At 27.6% G+C, this 22,640-nt stretch overlaps 1 protein-coding gene and 2 pseudogenes across 13 annotated transcripts in view; 2 read left to right on the top strand and 1 right to left on the bottom strand.

Moving 5' to 3' along the window:
- The window catches only part of LOC145187664 (cation-independent mannose-6-phosphate receptor-like), a 54,159-nt gene that overhangs the window by 22,469 nt on the left and 9,050 nt on the right, over positions 1-22,640 (bottom strand). For 9 of the 13 annotated variants that reach the window (XR_016449270.1, XR_016449269.1, XR_016449272.1 and 6 more), the window contains 9 exons: positions 21,235-21,386; positions 20,817-21,134; positions 19,748-19,949; positions 19,490-19,602; positions 18,846-19,150; positions 17,642-17,868; positions 16,577-16,702; positions 15,211-15,341; positions 14,829-15,075 (listed from right to left, as the gene is read on the bottom strand). Coding sequence is in view for 3 of the 13 variants with exons in the window: in XM_090076845.1 (XP_089932971.1) it covers positions 14,829-15,075; positions 15,211-15,341; positions 16,577-16,702; positions 17,642-17,868; positions 18,846-19,150; positions 19,490-19,602; positions 19,748-19,949; positions 20,817-21,134; positions 21,235-21,386 (1,821 nt within the window). In the remaining 10 variants the exon portion in view is untranslated. Of the gene's footprint in view, positions 1-14,828; positions 15,076-15,210; positions 15,342-16,576; positions 16,703-16,941; positions 17,869-18,845; positions 19,151-19,376; positions 19,603-19,747; positions 19,950-20,816; positions 21,135-21,234; positions 21,387-22,640 lie in introns of all 13 variants that reach the window. The other 4 variants (XR_016449277.1, XR_016449278.1, XR_016449279.1 and 1 more) reach the window with 4 other exon arrangements.
- Positions 1,203-3,938, top strand: LOC149893147 (uncharacterized; annotated as a pseudogene).
- On the top strand, positions 5,787-8,354 carry LOC149893146 (uncharacterized; annotated as a pseudogene).

Below are 22,640 nucleotides of genomic sequence, written 5' to 3'. Positions count from 1 at the left end.
TAGAGGAACTTAAGGAAGGTCATTGTGCAAATGCCCTTTATGGTGTAAAATTCCCATATTTGAATGGGAATAATGATCAGTAAAACAACTAAGAACATGTTTGTAAGAAAGATTGATAAAGAAGTGACAGTTAAGCTATAAGAGAAAGAAAAAAGAACTTTGATAATCCACAGTTTGAAAATATGACTACATAGTATTAAAAAAAAATATCCAAAAAAATTTTTTTAGGAATTTTCACTATTTTTGCTATTTTTATTAGTAATAGTTTTTTTTTTGCACTTCTATAATAGGCCACTGCCAGGATTAAGATTTAATAAGAGTCACCCTGGAAAATGTTTTTATGCTATAAATAAGAAAATTCCAATAAATATAAATTTAAAAAAATTAATGACTATTTAGGGATTTGAGTTCAAATAAATATTGACTCATCTGTATTAGGGTGAGGGGTGCTAGGAATCATAATTAGAATTCCGAAGTCATAATTAAAACACTTTAAGCCGGAATTTTTGTTTTTTACAGTATTTATGTTTTCATTTTACACTATTTTTAATGTAATATTAAATAAATATGTATGTGTGTAAATATATATAGGGTAATTCCATGTAAAAGTGGGACACTCATTTCAGTCACCCCTCGGATTTTCTTTAAATTTGAACCAGTGGTACCTATTAATAAATAATGAAAAAATGCAAAATTTGAACTCCCAAATCCAAACGGTTCAAAAGTTATGGCATTTTGAAATTCAGCTTAAAACGCCCTATTTTTTTCCACTTTTGCCATTATGAACTTTGTAGTAGAACTTTTAATTGAATAATTTAAGATCTAGTGGAATAATGTGGCTAAAATTTGGTACCTGACCATTTTTAAGGGTGCTGAATTCAAAAATGTAGATAAGTTAGAGATATTTAAATTTTTTGACAGTTATTTTTTTATTTTAAAATGGCCAGTCAAATTTTTTGTTCTGTTACCATGGGTTGCCCTTTCATTAATTCCAGGAGTTGCCCAAGTCTCATCGATCCCATTTTTTTTCAAATGAAGTAGATGATCTTAGGCTATCTTTATAAAAAAGATGGTTTTGGTTTCTTAAAGCATAATAAAGATATGTCATTTTGAAGTTCAGACAAAAAATTTCTTTATTTGGCCGCTATTCTCTTTTACAGTGATACTTTTTGTGTGAATAACTTAAGTTCTAGTAGAGAAATATGACTGAAAATAGGTACCTAACCATTTTTAAAGGTGCTGAATACAAAGATGAAGAGATATTAACCCAAATCATAATCTTTTAAAATAATTTTTAAATTTTAAAATGGTATAATATTACTTAACCATAAATTGGGGTAATATTTTCACAAATTGCCTAACTGTCATGGGTTCAATTGTGGTGTGTAAAAACAGTTTATTAAGGTTGGTTTTGATATATAAATAAAGTTTTGTGAAGTGAATTATCATGAAAATTATAGTTTTGCAATGCCTGCTGTGATGTATAAATATAGTTTTGGGACGTCAGTTATTTCGCCTAAATATAGTTTTGAAACAACAGTTAACAATAACAAATCTCAATGAAAAAAAATTATTTTAATTTTAGATTAAATAATTATTAAATCTTGTTTGGTAATTCAGTTTCTTAGTTATAGCAAACAGCCAACAGTGCTCCATTGGAATCAATCTAGAAAGTGAATGTCATCTCACAACATATACATTGTTGCTGGGAATTGAACCTTTTGATGATATTCCTGAATATGAAAGAGAAATATTAATATGGAGGACTGGGCTCTCAATGATATATGTCAAACCAACAACTTGTCTCCATCATAAACATATTTATTTGAAGCGTTATACAACTAAATTAACACGATGCTGCAATCCATTTAATACGCGTAACAAAGTTATAAAAGGTATTTACAGTAATCATAACTTTTAGTTTTTTGAAAATGTTGTGAGTTACAATAATGAAATTATTGGCAGCCAAATTCTATTTTAGCTATATTTAACCTTTTAGCTGACTTCTGAAAGTGCACTATTAAATGCCATACAATTTTAAACTTTTTAAGGTTTTATTAAAATTTTTATACATATTAAAAGAGCTCTTCTCTTTTTTTAGGTAGTCTTCGTGAAATCAACTTGGATACAGCAAAGTACCTATGCAGTAAAGGCAAATTCGTAGTTCCAGGTGAAAAACTTTGTCCACAATGCAGACATAAATTAGTGTCAAGTGAAGAATCAGAAGAGAATGAGTTGGAGATAAAGTTAACTGAAGATAATATGGAAAAAGAAATTATACTGGAATCAACAAGATCATTGCTCAACAGTACTTTATGCGAACTTGAAGTGCCTCCTCTAAAAGTTCATTTACCCAAAATCCTCTAACAAGCCTTCACTTGGAAAGAGAAAGATAAAGCAGGTTGAAGAAGCAGTTATTAAGAAGCTTACAACTGCTCTGGATGTAACCGAATCCGATCTTGTTGCACCAAAAAATGAAGTTCTAAAGGAAATTCAAACCAAAGCTCGTGATCTAGACTACCTTGTAGAATGCATGAAAGAAAAACTTAAGGTTTCTAACAGAAGGCAGCAACTTCAAATTTTGACATTAACCTCAAAATCTTGGTCTATCAGAAAAGCAGCAGAAGAGTTTTCAGTGTCCAAACACAAATTCAAAATGCAAAGCTTTTATGCGACCAAAAAGGCATCATAGCATACCCTGATCTGGTTGAAGGGCATCGAATCAGTAAAGATGTTATAGAACTTGTAAAGCTTTTTTACTGTGGCGATGAGTATTCAAGGCAAATGCCAGGTAAAAAAGACTGTAAGTGTTGGGGAAAAAAATACATGTCAAAAAAATTGATTTTGTGTAACTTAAAGGAGCTCTATGTGGCATATAAGACAAAGTACCCAGGCCATAAAATGGGTTTTTCTAAATTTTCCAGTCTTTGGCCTGAATGGTGCATTCTTGCTGGTCCAAAAGTTACACATTCTGTTTGTGTGTGTACAATACACCAAAATGTTAAATTAATGTTGAGTGCTATAGGCCTTGAAACATCTTACCATGAAATCATTGAAAAGATTGTCTGCAGCAGAAAATCTAAAGTTTGCATGATTCACCAATGCAATAGTTGTCCTGGCATACAAGCTGCCCAAAATTATTTCCAGGAGTATCTCACACAAAATGATGATCCAAAAGAGCAATATGACAGTGATGAAAATGAACAGTCAGTGGACTTCAAACAGTGGACAAAAACAGATAGAACTGAACTATTAACAATAAAACTTTCATTAAATGAATTCATAGAGCTCCTGTGTGAAAAACTTGATAATATTACTTCTCATTCATTTATAGCAAAATCACAATCTAGCTATCTAAAGCATCTCAAAGAAACAATTAGTATTGATGAGGCTATTGTACTGGCAGATTTTGCAGAGAATTACACTTTTGTACTACAAGAGGAGATACAGAGTTACCATTGGAGCAAGAGTCAATGTTCCCTTCATCCAGTTGTCATCTACTACAAGAAAGTGAAATTGGAAATATCTTCTTTTTGTGTAATTTCAGATGATTTGAATCATGATTTTGGATTTATCAATGAAGTTATGTATAAAACCATTAATCATGTAAAAACTCATCTTTGTCCCACAATTACAAAAATTCATTATTTTTCTGATGGCTGTGCAGGGCAGTATAAAAACTGCAAACATTTTTTTCAATTTATGTCACCACGCTCAAGATTTTTCTGTTCATTGCATCTGGAATTTCTTTGCAACAAGCCATGGCAAATCTCCATGCGATGGAATAGGTGGCACTGTTAAAAGGCTTGTTGCAACAGCTAGCTTGCAGAGTCCAACCACAGGTCACATACTGTCTTCTCAAGCAATGTTTGAATACTGTCAAAAGTCAATCAGTGGGATTACGTTTGTGTACGTCACTGCTGAAGAAATGGAGCTAGTAAGAAACAAACTTACTGATAGACTTTTAATAGCAACCACTATTCCTGGGACAAGAAGTTTCCATCAATTTATACCATCTTCTCATTCAATTATAAAAATGAAAAGGGTATCCGATGATGATGATTTTGCACTAACATTTGACTTCCTCAAAAAACAAAAATATGAAATTATAAAAATTGACAATGTTATGATGTCACAATACCTATTTTGCAAATACGATGATTTTTACTGGCTTGGTATGGTTTCTGAAGTTGATAAAGAGAATGATGATTTTATGGAAAAGTTTATGCATCCACATTATCCAAGCCGGTCATACTACTGGCCAAAGCGGGATGATAATTGCTGGGTGCCAAGAATTAATGTCATTTCTCTTGTTAAAACACCTTCAGCATCTTCTGGACGTAAGTACCAAATCTCAAAAGAAGACGAAACTCTATTTGAACAAGTTTTATCTTTTCAATGAAAGTTGATTAATATTTTACTTTCATTATTTAAACGATATAAACTCCAATTTTAGTTATACTTAGTTATTCCTTTTCATTTTTATTTTTGAGCTTTTTTCAATAAAGCAGGTTTATAATATTTTTCAAAAAAGTTTGCATTTTAGTTTCTTATTTTTTAACACAACATTTGAGCATGTAAGCTAAAATTTTAGTATGCAACCAATATTTTGAAGTAATACCTAATTATTAGAATAATAAAAAAAGAAATTATTTTTTCAATGTCTTGTATATACAAGACATTGAAAAATAAAACATAAATATAAAACAAAAAATAAAACATAAACATGGAAATAAAATTTACTGTATAGTAAATTTTACTTCCATGCATACTTTTGAAAATATTGATTATAAATATGCAAGTTATGCGAAACAATATAATTTTTTATCTTATTTCAGAGACCTAAACTTTTCCAAAACATCTTATTTCACAATGAGAGTAAAGCAACTCCAGAAATAAGTGAAATAAAAATTATGGTTACAAGAAAAAAAGGGACTGTTGACATTTTAAAATTTAAAAATTATTTTAAAAGATTATGATTTGGGTTAATATCTCTTCATCTTTGTATTCAGCACCTTTAAAAATGGTTAGGTACCTATTTTCAGTCATATTTCTCTACTAGAACTTAAGTTATTCACACAAAAAGTATCACTGTAAAAGAGAATAGCGGCCAAATAAAGAAATTTTTTGTCTGAACTTCAAAATGACATATCTTTATTATGCTTTAAGAAACCAAAACCATCTTTTTTATAAAGATAGCCTAAGATCATCTACTTCATTTGAAAAAAAATGGGATCGATGAGACTTGGGCAACTCCTGGAATTAATGAAAGGGCAACCCATGGTAACAGAACAAAAAATTTGACTGGCCATTTTAAAATAAAAAAATAACTGTCAAAAAATTTAAATATCTCTAACTTATCTACATTTTTGAATTCAGCACCCTTAAAAATGGTCAGGTACCAAATTTTAGCCACATTATTCCACTAGATCTTAAATTATTCAATTAAAAGTTCTACTACAAAGTTCATAATGGCAAAAGTGGAAAAAAATAGGGCGTTTTAAGCTGAATTTCAAAATGCCATAACTTTTGAACCGTTTGGATTTGGGAGTTCAAATTTTGCATTTTTTCATTATTTATTAATAGGTACCACTGGTTCAAATTTAAAGAAAATCCGAGGGGTGACTGAAATGAGTGTCCCACTTTTACATGGAATTACCCTATATATATATATATATATATATATATATATATATATATATATATATATATATATATATATATATATATATATAAATATAATGTGTGTGTATATATATAATATATATACACACAATTTAAGGGAAATGCCTAAAATAATAAAAAACCTAAGAACTTGTAATGAAAGCAAGAGGTATGCTGGTTTGCCATCAGAGCTTCCAATAAGCGATCTTCCAACCTACAGACAATGATTCAATATTCATATCTTATTTGTAAAAATATGTATGAAGTAACAAGTATTAGTTCTCCAGAGATAATTTCAAAAGTGACAAAAGAGTTAATCAGTCTGTGGAGTAGAGTAAATCCTAAGCTTCCTCTGATCCAGAAGAAATCAGTAGCCAAAAAAATTTCTAGACCTCTTAAGAGAGTTTTATCTGCTGAAGGAAAATGCAAAAATGCAAACAAAAACAAGGAACATCTTGATTACAACTTTGAGCATTTGTTTGATTTGTCTTCTTGTGGTTGTTGACTTCCAGTAGTAGCTTACAATATAAGGTTTGGAAAATTGTTAATTTCATTTTTATATGCAATACTTATTTTTAGCTCGTGCTAAACTTTATACAAATAATTGTTTATAACTTGATATGATATTTTTTTATAAGTTAAATACTAAATTAAAAAGATTGTATAAGATAATTTTACATAATTTTATAATTTTAATATGTTTTTATTTTCAGTTTTTTCTGTAATACTTTTTTATAAAAATGATATTAAAATTATTCTAATAGATTTTAAATATTTTTATAATACATGCAATTTTTTTATGCATAGATCTATTAAGTGTAAGAATCCTTTGGATTGAAAAACAACACACTTTACTTGTCTCTGTGAAAGCGGCAAAAAGGTAAATAATTTTAATTTTAAAAATTAGACTTTATTTAATTCTTTAATCTTAAGTAGTAATAATCAAATACATGTCAGAGTGAAAAAATAGTGCACTTTTCTTCCATTTTGTAAGCAAAATACTTTATTTTGTTTTATTATTAATAATAAAAAAGTCTAAGAGATAGTTTGAACTGTTATTTTCTTAAGTGTTTAGGATATTGTAAAATATATTTGAAACTATTTTATTGTATTTATTCCATTCTAGAGTTACTTTAACAAGTTTATTATTGAACTGAGTAAACACCTTGTTAAAAAAGTTTAAAATTGTTTTAGGTACCACCATTGGATAGAGAATATTTAAAAGATCAAAAATCGAAAATTGGAATAACAGGAAGATTTCGAATTGGTACAGTAGATAAAAAAAACAGCTGCCAGACAAAAAAGAAAGAAAGAGAGAGAAACTAATGAGCAGATAAAAAGATGTATTAAGTTGCCTGCTTCGGAATTTCAATGGATTCCAATCTGAATACTGAGTTATCTGATAACAATAATAAGTTTGAATCTGATCCAGACTTTTCTATAACCATGCCAGTTGAAAAAAATTACACTCATTTAACAAATTTGGCAAAAGCTGCTATACGGTTTGAAATAAGCGATGCTGCAACAGCTGCATTGGCAACAGCTGTATTAATAGACTATGGTATTGTAAAAAAATTTAATTAATCACAAATAATAACTGAAAAAAAGATTTTTGAAGAAAAAAAAAAAGAATCAGCACTGTCATAAGTTCTAAACACTTAGCTGATGTTAAAGAATTAAAGGTTATTGGAATTGATGGAAAAATTGACAAGTCTACATTAGTAAATTCTGTCAGTTATAACACTGATGAAAATCTTATTATTGTTGCTTCAACCAAAGAAGAACATCATCCTTACATTTACAGAAGAATATGGTCTAACAGCACAAAATTATTTGACTATACCTAATGGAACTGGCACTACCATGGCAAACGCTACTGCAAATGTTTTAACAGAATATAATAGTGTTAAGAGCTTAGTCGCTGTTATTGTAGATAACACAACTTCTAATACAGGTGCAGATAACGGTTTGGTTATAAAACTCAAAAAAATTCTTAAAAGAAGTTTGCACCTTTTAGGATGTTTGCTTCATCAAGTTGAACTTCCACTGCGACACATTATATGTGAATTAGATAGAAACACAAATGTTCCTAAATCTTATAAGGGACCTATTGGAGATGCTGCATCTCATCAAATTCTTCATGAACAGCTATTGGTAAAGTTTGTTCCCATATATTTGGAAATAGAGTTGTTTGTTAGCAGTGAGGTTACAAGTGATCTTAGTACAGACCAGCGAATGCTTTATGAATACCGTGTGAGTATCTCAAAAAGTTTTATATCAAAAAATTTCTTGCAAAAAAATCTGGACCAATATTTCATGCTAGATGGCTAACTCTAGTCTTAAGAATAATGATGGTTTATTTTAGGACTGATAAACCATCTCCTGAATTATTAGTAATAACTAAATATATTGTTCAAGTCTATTGTGTAATGTGGTTTGCTATTAAGCGCTCCGGAAAATACAAAGATGCTTGTCAACTTCTGTACAAAACCATTCAATTAGTCAAGCTTCAAGACAGCAGGATTCAGAGCATTGTTTTTAAGAACTACCAAGGAAATACATATTGTTGTTTGCAAGAAAATTTTCTGTACTGCATGCTGCTGGATGAAAATCTGAATATAAGAAATAAAGCCCTCAACCAAATCCTTAAAATAGGAGCATTGAAAGAAGACATTACTTTTAAACCTTAAAGCTTAAGCCGAAATTCATAATCAAAAAAAAAATTTGATGCTAGTTATACTTTTTGTTTATTTGTTTTTTTCTTTAACTGCTGAATGAAATATTTACTGTAGTCAATAATCTAAGTATAGTTCTATTGATATTAAATTCCTAATTACATAGACTTCTAGGGCTGGTTTTCTAGGGAGGGGGGCAGTTGGTGAAATGGACACAGGCTTTACGATTTAGAGGCCCCCAAACGCTAATGAACTTTCTATTAAAACTTTTTTTTTGTAATTAAATTAACAACTATTCAAAATGACTAAAAATACGCATAAAATTATTGTAATTATTAAAAATTTGGTTTAATCTTAGTTTTCGATAGTTTTTCTGTTTTTTATCTTTAAAACCCTTTTTTTCAACTAACTGCAAAAATAAAATTATATTTATATCTGTGGGCCCCTAAAATTATTATTGCAACCGGGCACCAGAGTTAGAGAACCGGGCATTTAGACCACTAAAAAAAAGGCTATAAAACATATCAAAATGGCTAAAAAGTGTGATTATTAAATTCGATTTCCCGAAGTGAAAATAACTTTAAAAAAAGTAAATGTTATTGTTTTGTGTTATTAACATTGCAATAAATAAATACCAGGGTGACTCTTTATGATTTTAAAAAAAAAACACCTAGTAGGCAGTGGCCTATTCTATAAGTCATAACTTTTTTTTGAAAAAAAAATTATTTAACAAAGGATATTCGTGAGTAAGTTTACAATATTTGCTACTTTATGAGTTTTTGTTTTTGTTTTAAAAAAAAAAACTTTCTTTACAAATTGTATTTTCTCTAAAATTACATAAATCTAAAAAGCACTGTAAAACTATCTTCTACAAAGACAAAACAAAAAAAATATTTTCTTTTTTTAATAGAATCATAAGCATAAGTTTTTGATTCAATAATTTGAACTTTTTGTTGTTGCAATCAACAATAAACTTAAGAAGTTGCTTTAAAGTTGCAAGAGATAATCTAAGAGTCATCAAATTTCTCTTAGACATCAATAAGATTGAAAAATGACTTTAACATTATGGTATTTTTGTTAAGTGTCCTGACAAACACTACAAATAGTTGTAATTTGGCAGTCTTCTGAACAGGACTGCAAGATGGCTATTCATTCTCTTTCAGCTGGATGTGATTGAAATTTACTTAAAAAAGGAATTTATCCAAAAATTCACAATTTTAGAACTGATGGGTTTTCTTGAAACAATTAAGGGGGCTCACCCCCCTCAAAAATATTTCATCAACTACCAAGTTCATAGAACTTTTAGGGTATTCATTGGAAAGGATATTATAATAGTGTTTAAAAAAATAAATTTTTATTATTAAAAAATGTTAGCTGTTGCTATGGTTACAAATTCAAAATGGCAAAAATCATAAATTCTTGAAATTTGGAAAGCTAATTCCCTTGGGTTGGTAAACTATTTTTCAATGAAACTTTCTAACATTTATTTACATTATATGCATGCAATAAACCAAAAAATTGTGAAATATTATTTCGGGAAGGATGTCTGTTTGAGCTTTTAAAAAATCCACAACATTTTTCTTTATTTTCAACATAAAATCGAACTTTAGACAAGCTAATCACAGACAATATAAAATATTTAAATCAAACTTTTGGTTTACTGCATGAAACAATCTATTATGTGTGCTGTGTGAAAATATCAGCTTAAAAGCTATAAAAGAACCAAAATTACCACATTTCCAAATTCTATTAAATTCAGAAAAAAAGCAATCTGAGAAAATAAGCAAAACGTAAAACATTTTGTAAAAAGAGTTATAGTAAGATATTATTTTTTAAAGCTTTTCAATTCTAAGCATAATAAAATCAATTTAAAAGGTGTTTTGATAATGGAAATTTATACAACATTGACATTATCTATAATTTTATATAAAAAAAAAAACTATATCACATTAAGAACATTTTTTGTCAAAAAAACGATATATAACTAAAAATAAGAAAACAGCATATTCAGAATAAAAAAACCTAATAAAAATAAAAACAACATCTTTAAAATTAACTTCAAAATAATCCTGCTTTATAGGTTATTCCTTCATTTTGCTTTTTTTTATCATCTTTTTGTTTTTTTTGTCCTCTAATTTGACGACGATGGAGAACATTTTTTACTTCATTATGTTTTATTGAATTTTTAATCCTTTTGGTATTGATTTTATCACACCCATTATTGGTATAAAATCCTGTAACCATATTTAGTCTTTCATACAAATTAATAACAGCTTTAGCTCCAATATTAAAGTTAGATACAGCATCATAGATGCCCAAAGAAAGTTGTTGTAAACCAATGAATGTTGATTATTTTGAATGAAAATTTACAATGAATGAAAATTATTTTGTGGTTGATTTTTGGATAACTCTTTTAGTTCTTGAGCTGCATCATTCATAGTTTAAGTGGCAACAAACTTAACACTTTTTTTTAACTTAAAAACAATCTTGTTATAGTTATTTGATGTAAATGGTGGTGGAAAATTCATAAGTGCATTAAAGCGATTAATACCAGCAAAGCCTTGACCACATCTACGCATTGAGTATACTATACTGTAGTTTATATCAAACCCTCGTGACATATATGGCAGTTTTTTTGATGTCCAAAATGAATGCTCCCATTGGCAAGAACATTTTACAGTCATTTTACTTGCTAATCCATGTTTTAAACTTTCACTTAGCTTTAAACATGAACTTTGTTTACATTGAAGACAACCAATAATTGAAATTAAGTTTGATAAATTAAACATATCCAAAATTCAATTTCCAGTAATACCATCATTTAAAGCCTGAGAAATAGCATGTCTTGACAACTTAGTAAAAGATCTTGTTTTTGATAATAATGCTGAAGTACTTGGAATAAGATTTATAAGTTCAGATTGCATGGACAAAAATTGTTTTTTGTTTGTGTATTGATTTCCTTTAAACTTTCTTTTATTTTTTTTAAACTTGCAAACTTTACTCTTTTAATTTTATCATTTGTTATTGTTTTTTTATTTGCAACATAATTTTTTTCCATTATCAACTTGATAATCAAGCTCTTCTTTTAAACTAATAATTATTTTTATACTTATCCACAACTCAAAATGCCAAGAAGTTATTTATAAATAAACAAAATAATCACTAAATAATCTACAGAACAAAATTTAACTTATAAAAAAAAGTTAGACACACAATGTGTAGTGTAACTATGTGGTTGTGTGACAGTGTGGTTAACATGCTCACTAAGTTCATTTGTTAGCTTTTCCAGACCTTCATGGAAGCAGTTTGAAAAATTAATACTTCACAGACTCAAGTTAATCATATAAGATTAACTTTTAAGAAAAAGGTGTTTTAGATAAGTGGAAAAAATAAAATAAAATTGTTGCTATGGACGTTGCTAAGAAGATTATTTTGACTATGATCAAATAATCAAGAAATAGACATACTTATGTGTTTTTTTTTTGAAAATTTTTATTCAGAATCAGATTCCTCGTTAATTTTTACACTTGAAACATGAAAAACCAAAAATTTCAAAAAAAATTATTTTTTTGCTATTTTGACAGGAGTGAGCCCCCTTAAAGCATCACTCATTTTCCTGAGGCTGTGGCAGTGTTCAACTTGGCATAACCTGGCTTGTTTCAGATAGAGTTATGGTTGCTATGTTAAAGAGATCATTTAGTCTCCCCTAATTGAGTAAACCTCTGCTGAAAGTTTAGCCCACCAATTGTATTAGACTATTCTGATTCAGAGCTTTAAATTTTCTTTAAAAAAAGTTTTAAAGGAAAGGTTCTTTAAAAATTTTATGAGCAATATGTGGCTCTAAAAATGATTAACTTAAATAAAATACCAATTCAAAATTATTCCTATCTCCCAAAAATATAAAATTAAAAATTTTAAACACTTCTTCTAGCTGGAAAACCTTTTCCATTTGGCTGGTTAAAGTGTATAGAAAATTAGGGAAAGAACCTTTTGTGAAAATGACTATTGAAACTCAGCATCAACTGATTTCTTCTGCTAGCTTCTGGGATGAGGAAGACTACATCCTAGGATGTAGTGGTTTGGGTGTTAAAACTTCAGGTACTGAGTGTGGATGTCCTTTTCTTTGAGCTTAGCAATTCTGCAATGTTTAAGGCCTTATTAGGATAGTATCTGAGTTGTCAATTTTTGACACATTTATAGAGTACTGTTACTATGTTTTTCATTCTGAAAACATCAAGTGATCCAGTGAAACTCTGTTAACTTCAAAGTTCATATCTTTTTGAAAGAATTATAAACTTTCTCAATATAAGTTGCCAAAACTCTCGAAATAATAAAGATTGTACATTTATTTGAATGAATATCTTTTGTTAAATAAAATTTTTTCAGAAATAAAGTTTTAACCTATAGAAACATCAAACTGAAATCTAACAGATGCTTATAGAGGATTTTACTTGCTATGAACTCTTATTGGCTTTTATTAAAAGATATATTTTTTTTAACATTAGGTAACTGTAAATTCAAAATGTGAAGCTGACAAAAACTAAAATATGACTCAGAAGTTATTCTAAGTAAATCAGAGATCAGCTGTACAACGTCAAAGCACAATATCTGTATTTTTCATAATTGGATATGAAAATGATTTTGTAAAGTACGTTGGGCCGCCAACTTCATACTATGAAGCTTCAAGTGACAAGTATGAAGTTAAGTTGGCGGCCCAATGTACTTTACAAAATCATTTTCATATCCAATTATGAAAAATACAGATATTGTGCTTTGACGTTGTACAGCTGAGATGAGTGATGATGAAAAATTTAGTATATATGGGGAACTTTTTAGCACTATAGATGATATAGATTAAAGTGTTTAGTTATAAAGAGATTCAACTTTGAAATATTAAAAACATCTTTATTGTGCAAATTTTAGAATGAACTTTTGGATGTGGAAATTGAGCTGTCAAATATTAATATTAATATTTGATAGCTCAATTTCCACATCCAAAAATTCATTCTAAAATTTGATTATTATAATAATCTTTGATATAGCAGTGTTTAAGGTTCTTTAAGGACTACCTTTAATGATTATACTTTTTTTACAAGTAAGAACATAAAAACTCAATCATGTTCACAATTTATTAGAAAATCCTATCCCAATAGTTCTCCTGTTTCATTTTCCAATTAACTAAACTCTAAGCACTACTTTTTGATTTAGCCATTAAAACAGCTTCAATTATAGTCAACAAAAAATTTAAACAACTTGGGATAACCATTGAAATGTGTATTGCAATCATGTGCCATGCACATTGTGCATGTCAGATGGTTTTGGAAATTATATACTAATTTGCCACTGAGTGCAGTAACTATATTTTGTTTAAAAATGACAGGTATTGAGAGAGATGAAAACATATAGATGTAAAGATTGGTTCTGATTATCTTACAATTTTATAACTGGTTCTTGAAGCATTCCAAAACATTTTACTGTCAAATTTTAAAAATTGAAGTTGAATATTGCTGGAAAAATTCTATTTCCAGTGCGTAGGCTATTACTCATATTACTAATAGTAGTCTGAAACTAAAATAAAAATTATTACATTTAGCACTGAAGAATCTCTGATAAAAGAATTATTATATAAATTTTTTTAAGTTTTCCAGATATTCATGAATGTAATGAACAGACAGCCCATGAGACTTAGTATAAAGTCCATAGACAAAGTTTAAAGTCATACAAACCAACACTGTTCTATTAGTATATAAATAAAGTTGTATAAAACTTCATTTGCTAAATGACAGTATATGTGAAAATTATGGAAATATTATTATATTATAAATTATGTAACATACTACTACCTAACAATTTAGTATTAACAACTAAAAATAATTTGATCTTTTTTAGCAAGTCTAAAATTATTTCAAATTTTTATAATAAAGTATTTAACTAAAACTATTTTAATATTTTAACTTTTTTTTAAACTATTTACTAAGTTGACTATTTAACAAATTAAAACTACTTAAAGAAGACAATTTACAGACTTCTGTAAATTAGACTATTTAAAGACTGCTGTACATAAGGCTGTTTAAAGGCTGCTGTAAATTAGACCACTTAAAGGCTGCTGTACATTAGGCTATTTAAAGACTGCAGTATATTTGATTGTTTAAAGGCTGCTGTAAATTAGGCTGTTTAAAGGCTGCTGTAAGATATGAGAGTTAGCCTACATGGTGCAAATGAAAACTATTCCAGGAACATAAAAATTTAATGGGAAAAAAAGGGCTCAAATACAAAAAGAATACCAGTGGATAATCTTAATGAAATAGTGATACTATTTAATTTCTATTTCTTAATCTAATTCTTTTGTAAGATGATGCTTGTAATGAAATTTTTATTTTCTATTTCTTTAAAGGTTAGTTGTTGTTTCTACTTTTATTTCAATGCTACTGATATTTGACAAAAAATTAAAAAATATATGTTTTTACATGACTGCATTCAAAAGTTTACCTTGGACCACACATACAGCAGCATTATCACCACATTTAGGATGAATTCGACATGCCGAAATATAAAAATCTAAATTTTTAAACTTTTGTTGTTGATCAGGCAAAGAAGAAAGATCAAATATGTGGTTGCTTGAGAGTGAGGCCACCTTGCAGTCTGTTCCAGAATTGTTTAGTTCAGGGCAAGCAAAAGGTGTTTGCCAGTTGAAAACAAATGCATTGTTCAATGTGGCAAAATAATATGGTGAACCCTAAAATAGGTAAAAAAGATGCTCTTTTTTATATGTATTGCATGCAATACATATAATTTAAATAACAGAAATATTACGTCACACAATATCACACATCCTCATAACCGCAAAAAATCATGACTAATAAAGAAAAACCTGTTCACTGCTGCAATGTAGGAGGACTTTTGCTATGTTCCCAATACTTCTAGGATCATCATTAAAGTAATCAAGAACTACAAGTTTGTCAGATACACTCATTTTTGTTGCCTGGTATCCTTCAAATATGCCTATTTCGTTGAAAAACATAAATCAAAAAAACTGACTATAAATATTATAGAAAAGTTAAAAATTTTAGTCTGATCAAAATTTTTTTGAATTATAGTTACTAAAAAACTTTATTCTAATATTTTCAATGTCTGAATAACTTATTTATGTACTTACAAGAACCACCAAAAAAAATTAAAATTTGATTTTTTTATACCTATTTATTTTTCTTAATATATTTAGTTTATTAATATTTAGGGTTGTAAAAGAAAACCTTTTTTTTCCTTTCTTTTTTTTGTTTTGATCAATTAATTGTATTTCTAAATTATAAGTAGGCTACTATTTCTTATGCACTGATTCATAAATTGATTTTGAAATATGAAGATACTTGTTGCACAAACTTCAATTTGAACATCCTTTTTCTTATACTTTTACCAGTCTTTAGCATTGTATTTGATATTTGTAATTTGAAAGAGTAATGAAACTATATAAAATCACAATTGCTCGAAATGAAATATTCCTTACAACATATTAATTACATGCTACATGTAAAGTAAATAAACTATACAATAAAGATTGAAAAAATCATTAACAATCATAATATCCCAAGATTGTAAAATAAGGAAAATGGCTGAATTAAATTTTAGCTAACCAACATCTGATTCAGTATTGCAACTGTCACTAGGCTCACTGCTGCATCTAACTGTGATGAACAGACAGCCCAACTGTTGTCTATTATATTCCTATCCTGAACATGTACATTCCTGATCTGAACTTATTCTACACACTGACTAAGTGCAAACACTGAGTGTGTTTGTAGTATAGTCTTTGAGGCACAGGTGATGGTAATCTGTTTAGATAACCTTAGAATATTCTCATCTGTATATCATGTTTGGAAAGCAAATGGAGATAAATATCTGAATAATTATTTCAAAATCTGATTTATGCCTGATAGAAACATTACATTGAAAAAAATTATATACTTAGTGGATAACATATAGCTGTTACAATTTAATTAAAGAGAAAAACTTTCTTTTTTCTTTTCAGGTTAGGATACCTTTTTTTTCAAAATAATAAACAATTCTAAACAATCTATTAACATCATCTGTAAAAAAAAAAAAAAAAAAAAAAAAAAAGTTTCTTCTAAAAAGAAACAAGCTTTTTTTTTCCTTTTTCAACCCTAGTAATATAGCAATTTTACTGTAACATCTTTTCTCGCCTATAAAACTTTTTGTATTAAAATAATATGAAACTATACCATTAGTCTGCAAACATGCTCTATTAGCTCCTTGACAAGATTTATAGGGAAGGTTTTTTGCAGGATAACAGATATTCATGTAGAACTGTTGCACTTCTGATTTTCGACTTAATGCTCTCCAAAAATCTGATTGAGATAAAATATGAAGTAATAATGCATTAAAAATACAGGATAATTTAAGGTAAACTGTTTTATAACAAATATTTTAACTGCACTGAAATAAAATACCCAAACATTTTTTTTCTAAAATTTAAAAAATCATTTTAAACTACTATTGGAAAAAAATATGCAAAAATCATAATTTCAATGTTTTTGTCATGTATGGCTTTATGTGACAAGGTGCATCATCTTTGAAAAGTGAAGACCTGATTTTGTAGGAAGACGATTGAAAACACATTGTTTTTAAGAATGTATCAATGTTGTTTCAGACCATTGTCTATAATTTGAAAACAGCTAACTTTGTTGTAATTCATGCTTTCCGGATGACCTAGTTCCCACAGTTTCCAAAACTATCCATGTTTAATCTAGCCTTTCAATTGTGGCTTTTTGAATGTTAGCTTCTGCATGACTTTTAGAAGCCTTTTTATAAACCTGCTGTAGATTTAGTGTGGCTACATTTTACATTGACATTGTTTTTAAACTTGTTGACCTTTAAATTGCTGAGTGATTACCACGTGATTTTAGCATAAAAAACCATACAAAGTATTTTTGATGTAAATTGGTAGTTTTAACTAATGCTGTAAATACTGTATAAAACTCTGAAATTTCATGAACTGCTGAAAAAAGGGTTGATACATTCCATATAAAACAAAAATATAACAAATAATAAAAATATCCTTTAAGAACTAGATATTATAAAGATCTTTAACTTATATTAGAAAAAAAAATTAACTTTTGAAAATATCAAAGCAATAAGTTTGATAAACATTTTTAAAAATTGATCTTTCCCACATAAAATCTTTTTTTTGGTTTAAAAAATTATTAAAATTTCATCACTTACATGAATGACTTTGAGATTTTTGTACAAACCTTGAATAAGTTGAACAAAAAATTTTTAATTTGAACCTTTTTTTGAAAGTGATTGAAGATTGTACACTTTTCCATTGTCAATTTCAACTTTACATTGTGTAATATGAGGATGACACACTTTTGAAGTAGCCATTGTAAAATGATAGGTAAAGGTGTCATAATCATAACGATTGAAACTAAGTGTTTCATTTACCACATCTGGATTACAATAGAAAGTTATTGCTGAGCTAAGTGGTTTACTAGCAGATTTAGGATCATCATTTCTAAAGTGTAAAATTAGCTAAATGAAACCATAAAAACAATTGCATTTTAATTACAACTAATTTAAAAATCAACAACATTTATCAAAAGTATTAATAAAAACTTTTTTTTAAAAAAGAGAAAAAAAATCTTCTCTATTATCTATCTTTCGTATCTGATTGAGACTTGCACAAGTTCATAAATTACATAATTGTTTAAGTTAGAATTACTTAAAAACATTTTAAAACTTGGACAAATTTTGAAACAAAATTATTTCAGATTTTGAACCTTGAGCACAATTATAAACCAGCTCCTGATTGATATGGGTTATAAAGCATTTTATAAACTTGTAGAGACAGCAAAATTCTAATTTAAAAACAAAATAATTTAAAACAAATAAATTACTAATAAAAGTACTAACTAATATTATATTAAATATATCTAGTTTTTACTACTATTGTAACAAATTAATAACAGTTTGAAATTGTTTGTCAGCAAGACATTAGCCTTGGTCCAATAGTGTTTCCAACTTAGCATCTTCAAACTTTACTCCCCTCTCTTCCTTTTTTTTTTTTGTTTCTGATGTCTAAATCACTACTTTTAAAATTCCAGAGCCAGTACTCACATGTTTTTATTGATGGAGTATGTTCTCCATCAATAAAAACATGTGAGCACTTATTTTTTCAAAAGCAATAAAATAAAAAAAGGATTGCTCTCAGTTGTGTTTTATCTGCAAGTCTCAATATTTACAAAGTTCAAGCTTTTTATGTTAACTGAATTAGTAAAAAAATATGCAACTCATAGAATACAAAATGAAGTATGTATTGTAAGAAAGAACAAAAAGTGGTAATCTAAAAATCAAAGAAAAAGGAAAAAATCAAAGATATAAAGAAAAAGGTGTAAATGCACAGTGTAAAACATTAAATCTAAAAAAATGCAGTAAAAAAAAACAAACAATTGTTGTCATTTGCTGATTGCAATCAAAGTAAAATTTTTTTACTTGTATTCAAGCACAACTCTTCCAGATGTAATCTTTAAAAGACGTGAAATTTTTCCTATTTGTTTATCTTTAGCACAAGCAGCATAACCATTTTCACATTTAGATGCTCGTTCACAAATATTTAAATTAAATTCATTTACATCATACCCTTGTTGTCTTTTTAAGGATGTAAGGTTGTAAGACTCTCCAATTCTTTTAATTCCACATGCATTATCTGCTACCCATTTGTTAGTACAAACAGCTGATGTAGACCATTTGAATACATGAGAACACATTGAGTTTTTAGTTATTAACTCTGGTGCACCCTGTTATGATATTTTTACATTACTCCACAATTTTTGCAATTCTTTTACACACACATAAACACGCACATACACACACACACAAACACACATATATATATACATATATATATGTATATATATAATATATATACATATATATATATATATATATATATATATATATATATATATATATATATATATATATATATATATATATATATATATATATATATAATTTGAATACTTGTAATTATTTCAAGCCAAGGTTAAGTTAGTATTAATGAGGCCATAGATTTCTTTGTAAATCAGGTTATGGGTGTTCAATTATAAATGAAGTTATAAATCAATAAATGCTACCAATCCTTCCTCATCACAAGAAAACTCTATTTCTGCACTACAACTTCCATTATCAAATCGGTATCTCAAAATAATTTTTCCATTTTCAGCTACAGGTGCCTCTGCAACAAAACCTAAAAAATTAATTTATTTTATTCTACACATTTAAAGTATTCCAGCATCATAGCTGTGTTTATTAACACATTATATTATTAATTAGTGATTACTGACAAAAAAGCCAAAAACATTTTTATGACACTACACTAAAAGTTTCTTTACCATAGTCTATTTCATCACCATCTTTGGTCTTGAAACAAACAGCTGTAGATGGTGAGCAATGGTGACGTGTAAGTGGACGACAAACATTAATGTAGTAAGTGCCTGCAAGTGTTTCAACTTTCCAGGGTTCATCATCTCCTTCACGAGAAAGCAGAGATAAATCAAAGAGATCATTGCCAGATACCAAAGAACAAATGCCTCTCTAAAAAAAATAAGATTCTCCTAAAAGCTAAGTTAAATTGTTTATAGTTTTGTAGTATACATGATTTTTTAAACTGATAATTATCTTATATATTTTTTTCAACAAAATTAAAAAAAAACATTTTTTAGCTTAGTTTACCTTTAACACTAAAAAATGTTTTTAACACATTAAAAAGAACAAAAAAATTCTTTTTAGAATGTAATCAACAAAGTTCAGAGAGAAACTAATCTTAAAAACTCAAATATTACATAGCATTATTTTTTATATACCATTATTGTTATATACCGTTATTTTTTTATATATTAATAGTTTTTATATCATTACTTTTATATACTATTATTTTTTATATGCCATTATTTTTTGTATGCCACTATTTTTTACATGTTATTATTTTTTGTATACTATTTTTGAACTTACAAATTCTTTTAGATTTTTTTTTTTTTTTTTTTTAAGAGCTTAATTTGGTTTATAGCACACAATAAATATATTAAGAAATTAAATGAAACTCCATCAAAGAAAGTTCAAGAAAAGAAAATTTGTAAAAGAGTTATTGAGATATTTGTTTACAAAAGTATTATGCACCAAACTTGGTAGAAATATCAATAAAAACAGGCAAAAAGTTAAGTTGAAAATTGCTGTTTAGCCTATAAATATTTTACAATATATTTTTGTTTTTACAAATACAATCGCATATTCTATTGCAATATCAAAACTGTACTCTAGAGTGGTTTACATTTTTGGTTAATAATCATATTAGTTTTTAGCACAGAGATTTTAGCTAAATTTTTTGAGGATCTAAGAAGTGTGAATAGAATTCTGATGCAAAAACAAAACAAAAAAAAAAGATTTAAAAAGATACAAAATTACCTGTGGAATGCATGCATACTTGGTATGCCATGTAAAACTATAAAAGCAATCTGCAACTTCATTTTCAAAAACTGGGCTTCCTATTGAAACCTTTGGGTTACAAATGAAAGATATTTGCATAAAACTTTCATCTCCATTATTGCATTTTTGACCAGTTGCATAAGTTATGTCCAACATGCCTCCAAAGTAAATCAAAGATTCATATCCTTGATAAGTACTTATTAAGAAATTTGAACTATCTGAAATCTGGCATCCTGTAACGGATGTGTTTGAACTTGTTTTTTGACCACACTTGGTTGTTTTGGAACCAGAGCAAATCTTAAAAAAAAAAAGTTGTTAAAAACAGTACTTATCACAACAAATCTTTGCTGACAATTAAAATTTCAAACTTTTTTTACAACGAAAAAGACAGAAAAACCTTTATCTGAAAAGTGTAATTTTCACTTTTAACAGTAAAAAAGTCAAGATTGTTTGGTGGCTTTAGAAAATTAAAATCAAAATCAAGTCCAAGATTTGTGTCTTTGATGAAGCATCCATTTCCTTTTACTTCCCTTAATGGACAAGCATAAGCTAAAATAAATTAACAAGCTACTAGCATCATTACCATTAAACTATTACCAAAAATTAATTCAGACAAAATTTTAATTGATTAATAATTACTTAATTGATTATCAACTACCGCTTCATTTTCATTTTTTTTAGGAATAAAATATTTTTTAAAAGTGAGGATTGGTGTTTTAAATTCTTGTAGCCTTTTAGTAATAACCTTTTCTTTAAAGAAATTAATATTATAGTACAAATTAATTAAGCTAATATTCCTATCTTTTGAAACCATGACAACAGGTCAATTTTTTAAGCTTTGATATTTTTACAAAAAAAAAAAAAAAAAAAACTGTGTATTTGTTGTTCTGTTTATATTTAGGTAAAATTGTTATTAAAATTTAGAAACTTACTGAAGATATCATGAGTATACCTAAGTTAACAAAAATATTTAAGATTTCAAGATTTTGTCCTAATTTACTTGATTGTGCTCTAAACTTCTAAAAAAGAAGTTGTTGGTTTTATAAAATAATATGTTTAAATTTCATAATTTGCTTTTACAAATTGGATAAATACTTTGAATCTTATTAAAGATATTTCATTGTTTCTATGCATGAGTATGATTTTTTTAGTGATTTGGTGTTAATGATGAAAAAATATTAAAATGATATTTAGAAAAATGATATTTCCAGTACTTTTTTGTAGCATCACTACAATAAATGCTGCTATGAGATCAGAATTATGACAATAATATTGTTTGTTTCAACACTATAGTAAACAAATTTTAATTGATTTTTATTTTATAAATTGCATACTGTAGATGAGTGAGAGGAGAAAAACATTTTTAACAACTTGATGATTAAAGTAAACTAAAAAATTTGCAAAATAAATTTTAAAATTAACCAACCAGCCTGGTCTACTGGTAAAGCAAGTTAAATAATTAGTTTTATCAAGTAGGAGTACAGTGTTAATCAAAAACTACTTAGTACCTCAACACAATACTTTATCAAATTATTGGGCTGTATGATTGCAACTGATGGCATTTAGCTATTTCATTACTTCAATTGAATTGCAAAAACCACTTTAAAGTTGGTGATTCAATTTATTAAAATATTTAAGCATAATACAACATTGGTTCTCAAGTATTATAAAATTGTTAGACAAATATACAGGTCTGAATTCAAAATGTTAAAAATACAGAAAAACAGGGTGAACATATCAGTCTTATTTCATAAAATTCATTCACTTCAATCTATACAGAGGAGATTGGCTATGATTACAATT

Source organism: Hydra viridissima, unplaced genomic scaffold (genome assembly GCF_058129835.1).
Source record: "Hydra viridissima isolate aposymbiotic clone 2 unplaced genomic scaffold, HvirCarnegie_v1 scaffold_1, whole genome shotgun sequence".
NCBI classification, from domain to species: domain Eukaryota; kingdom Metazoa; phylum Cnidaria; class Hydrozoa; order Anthoathecata; family Hydridae; genus Hydra; species Hydra viridissima.
Note: the sequence above shows the minus strand (reverse complement) of the source record. Positions and strands in the feature narration are given on the sequence as shown.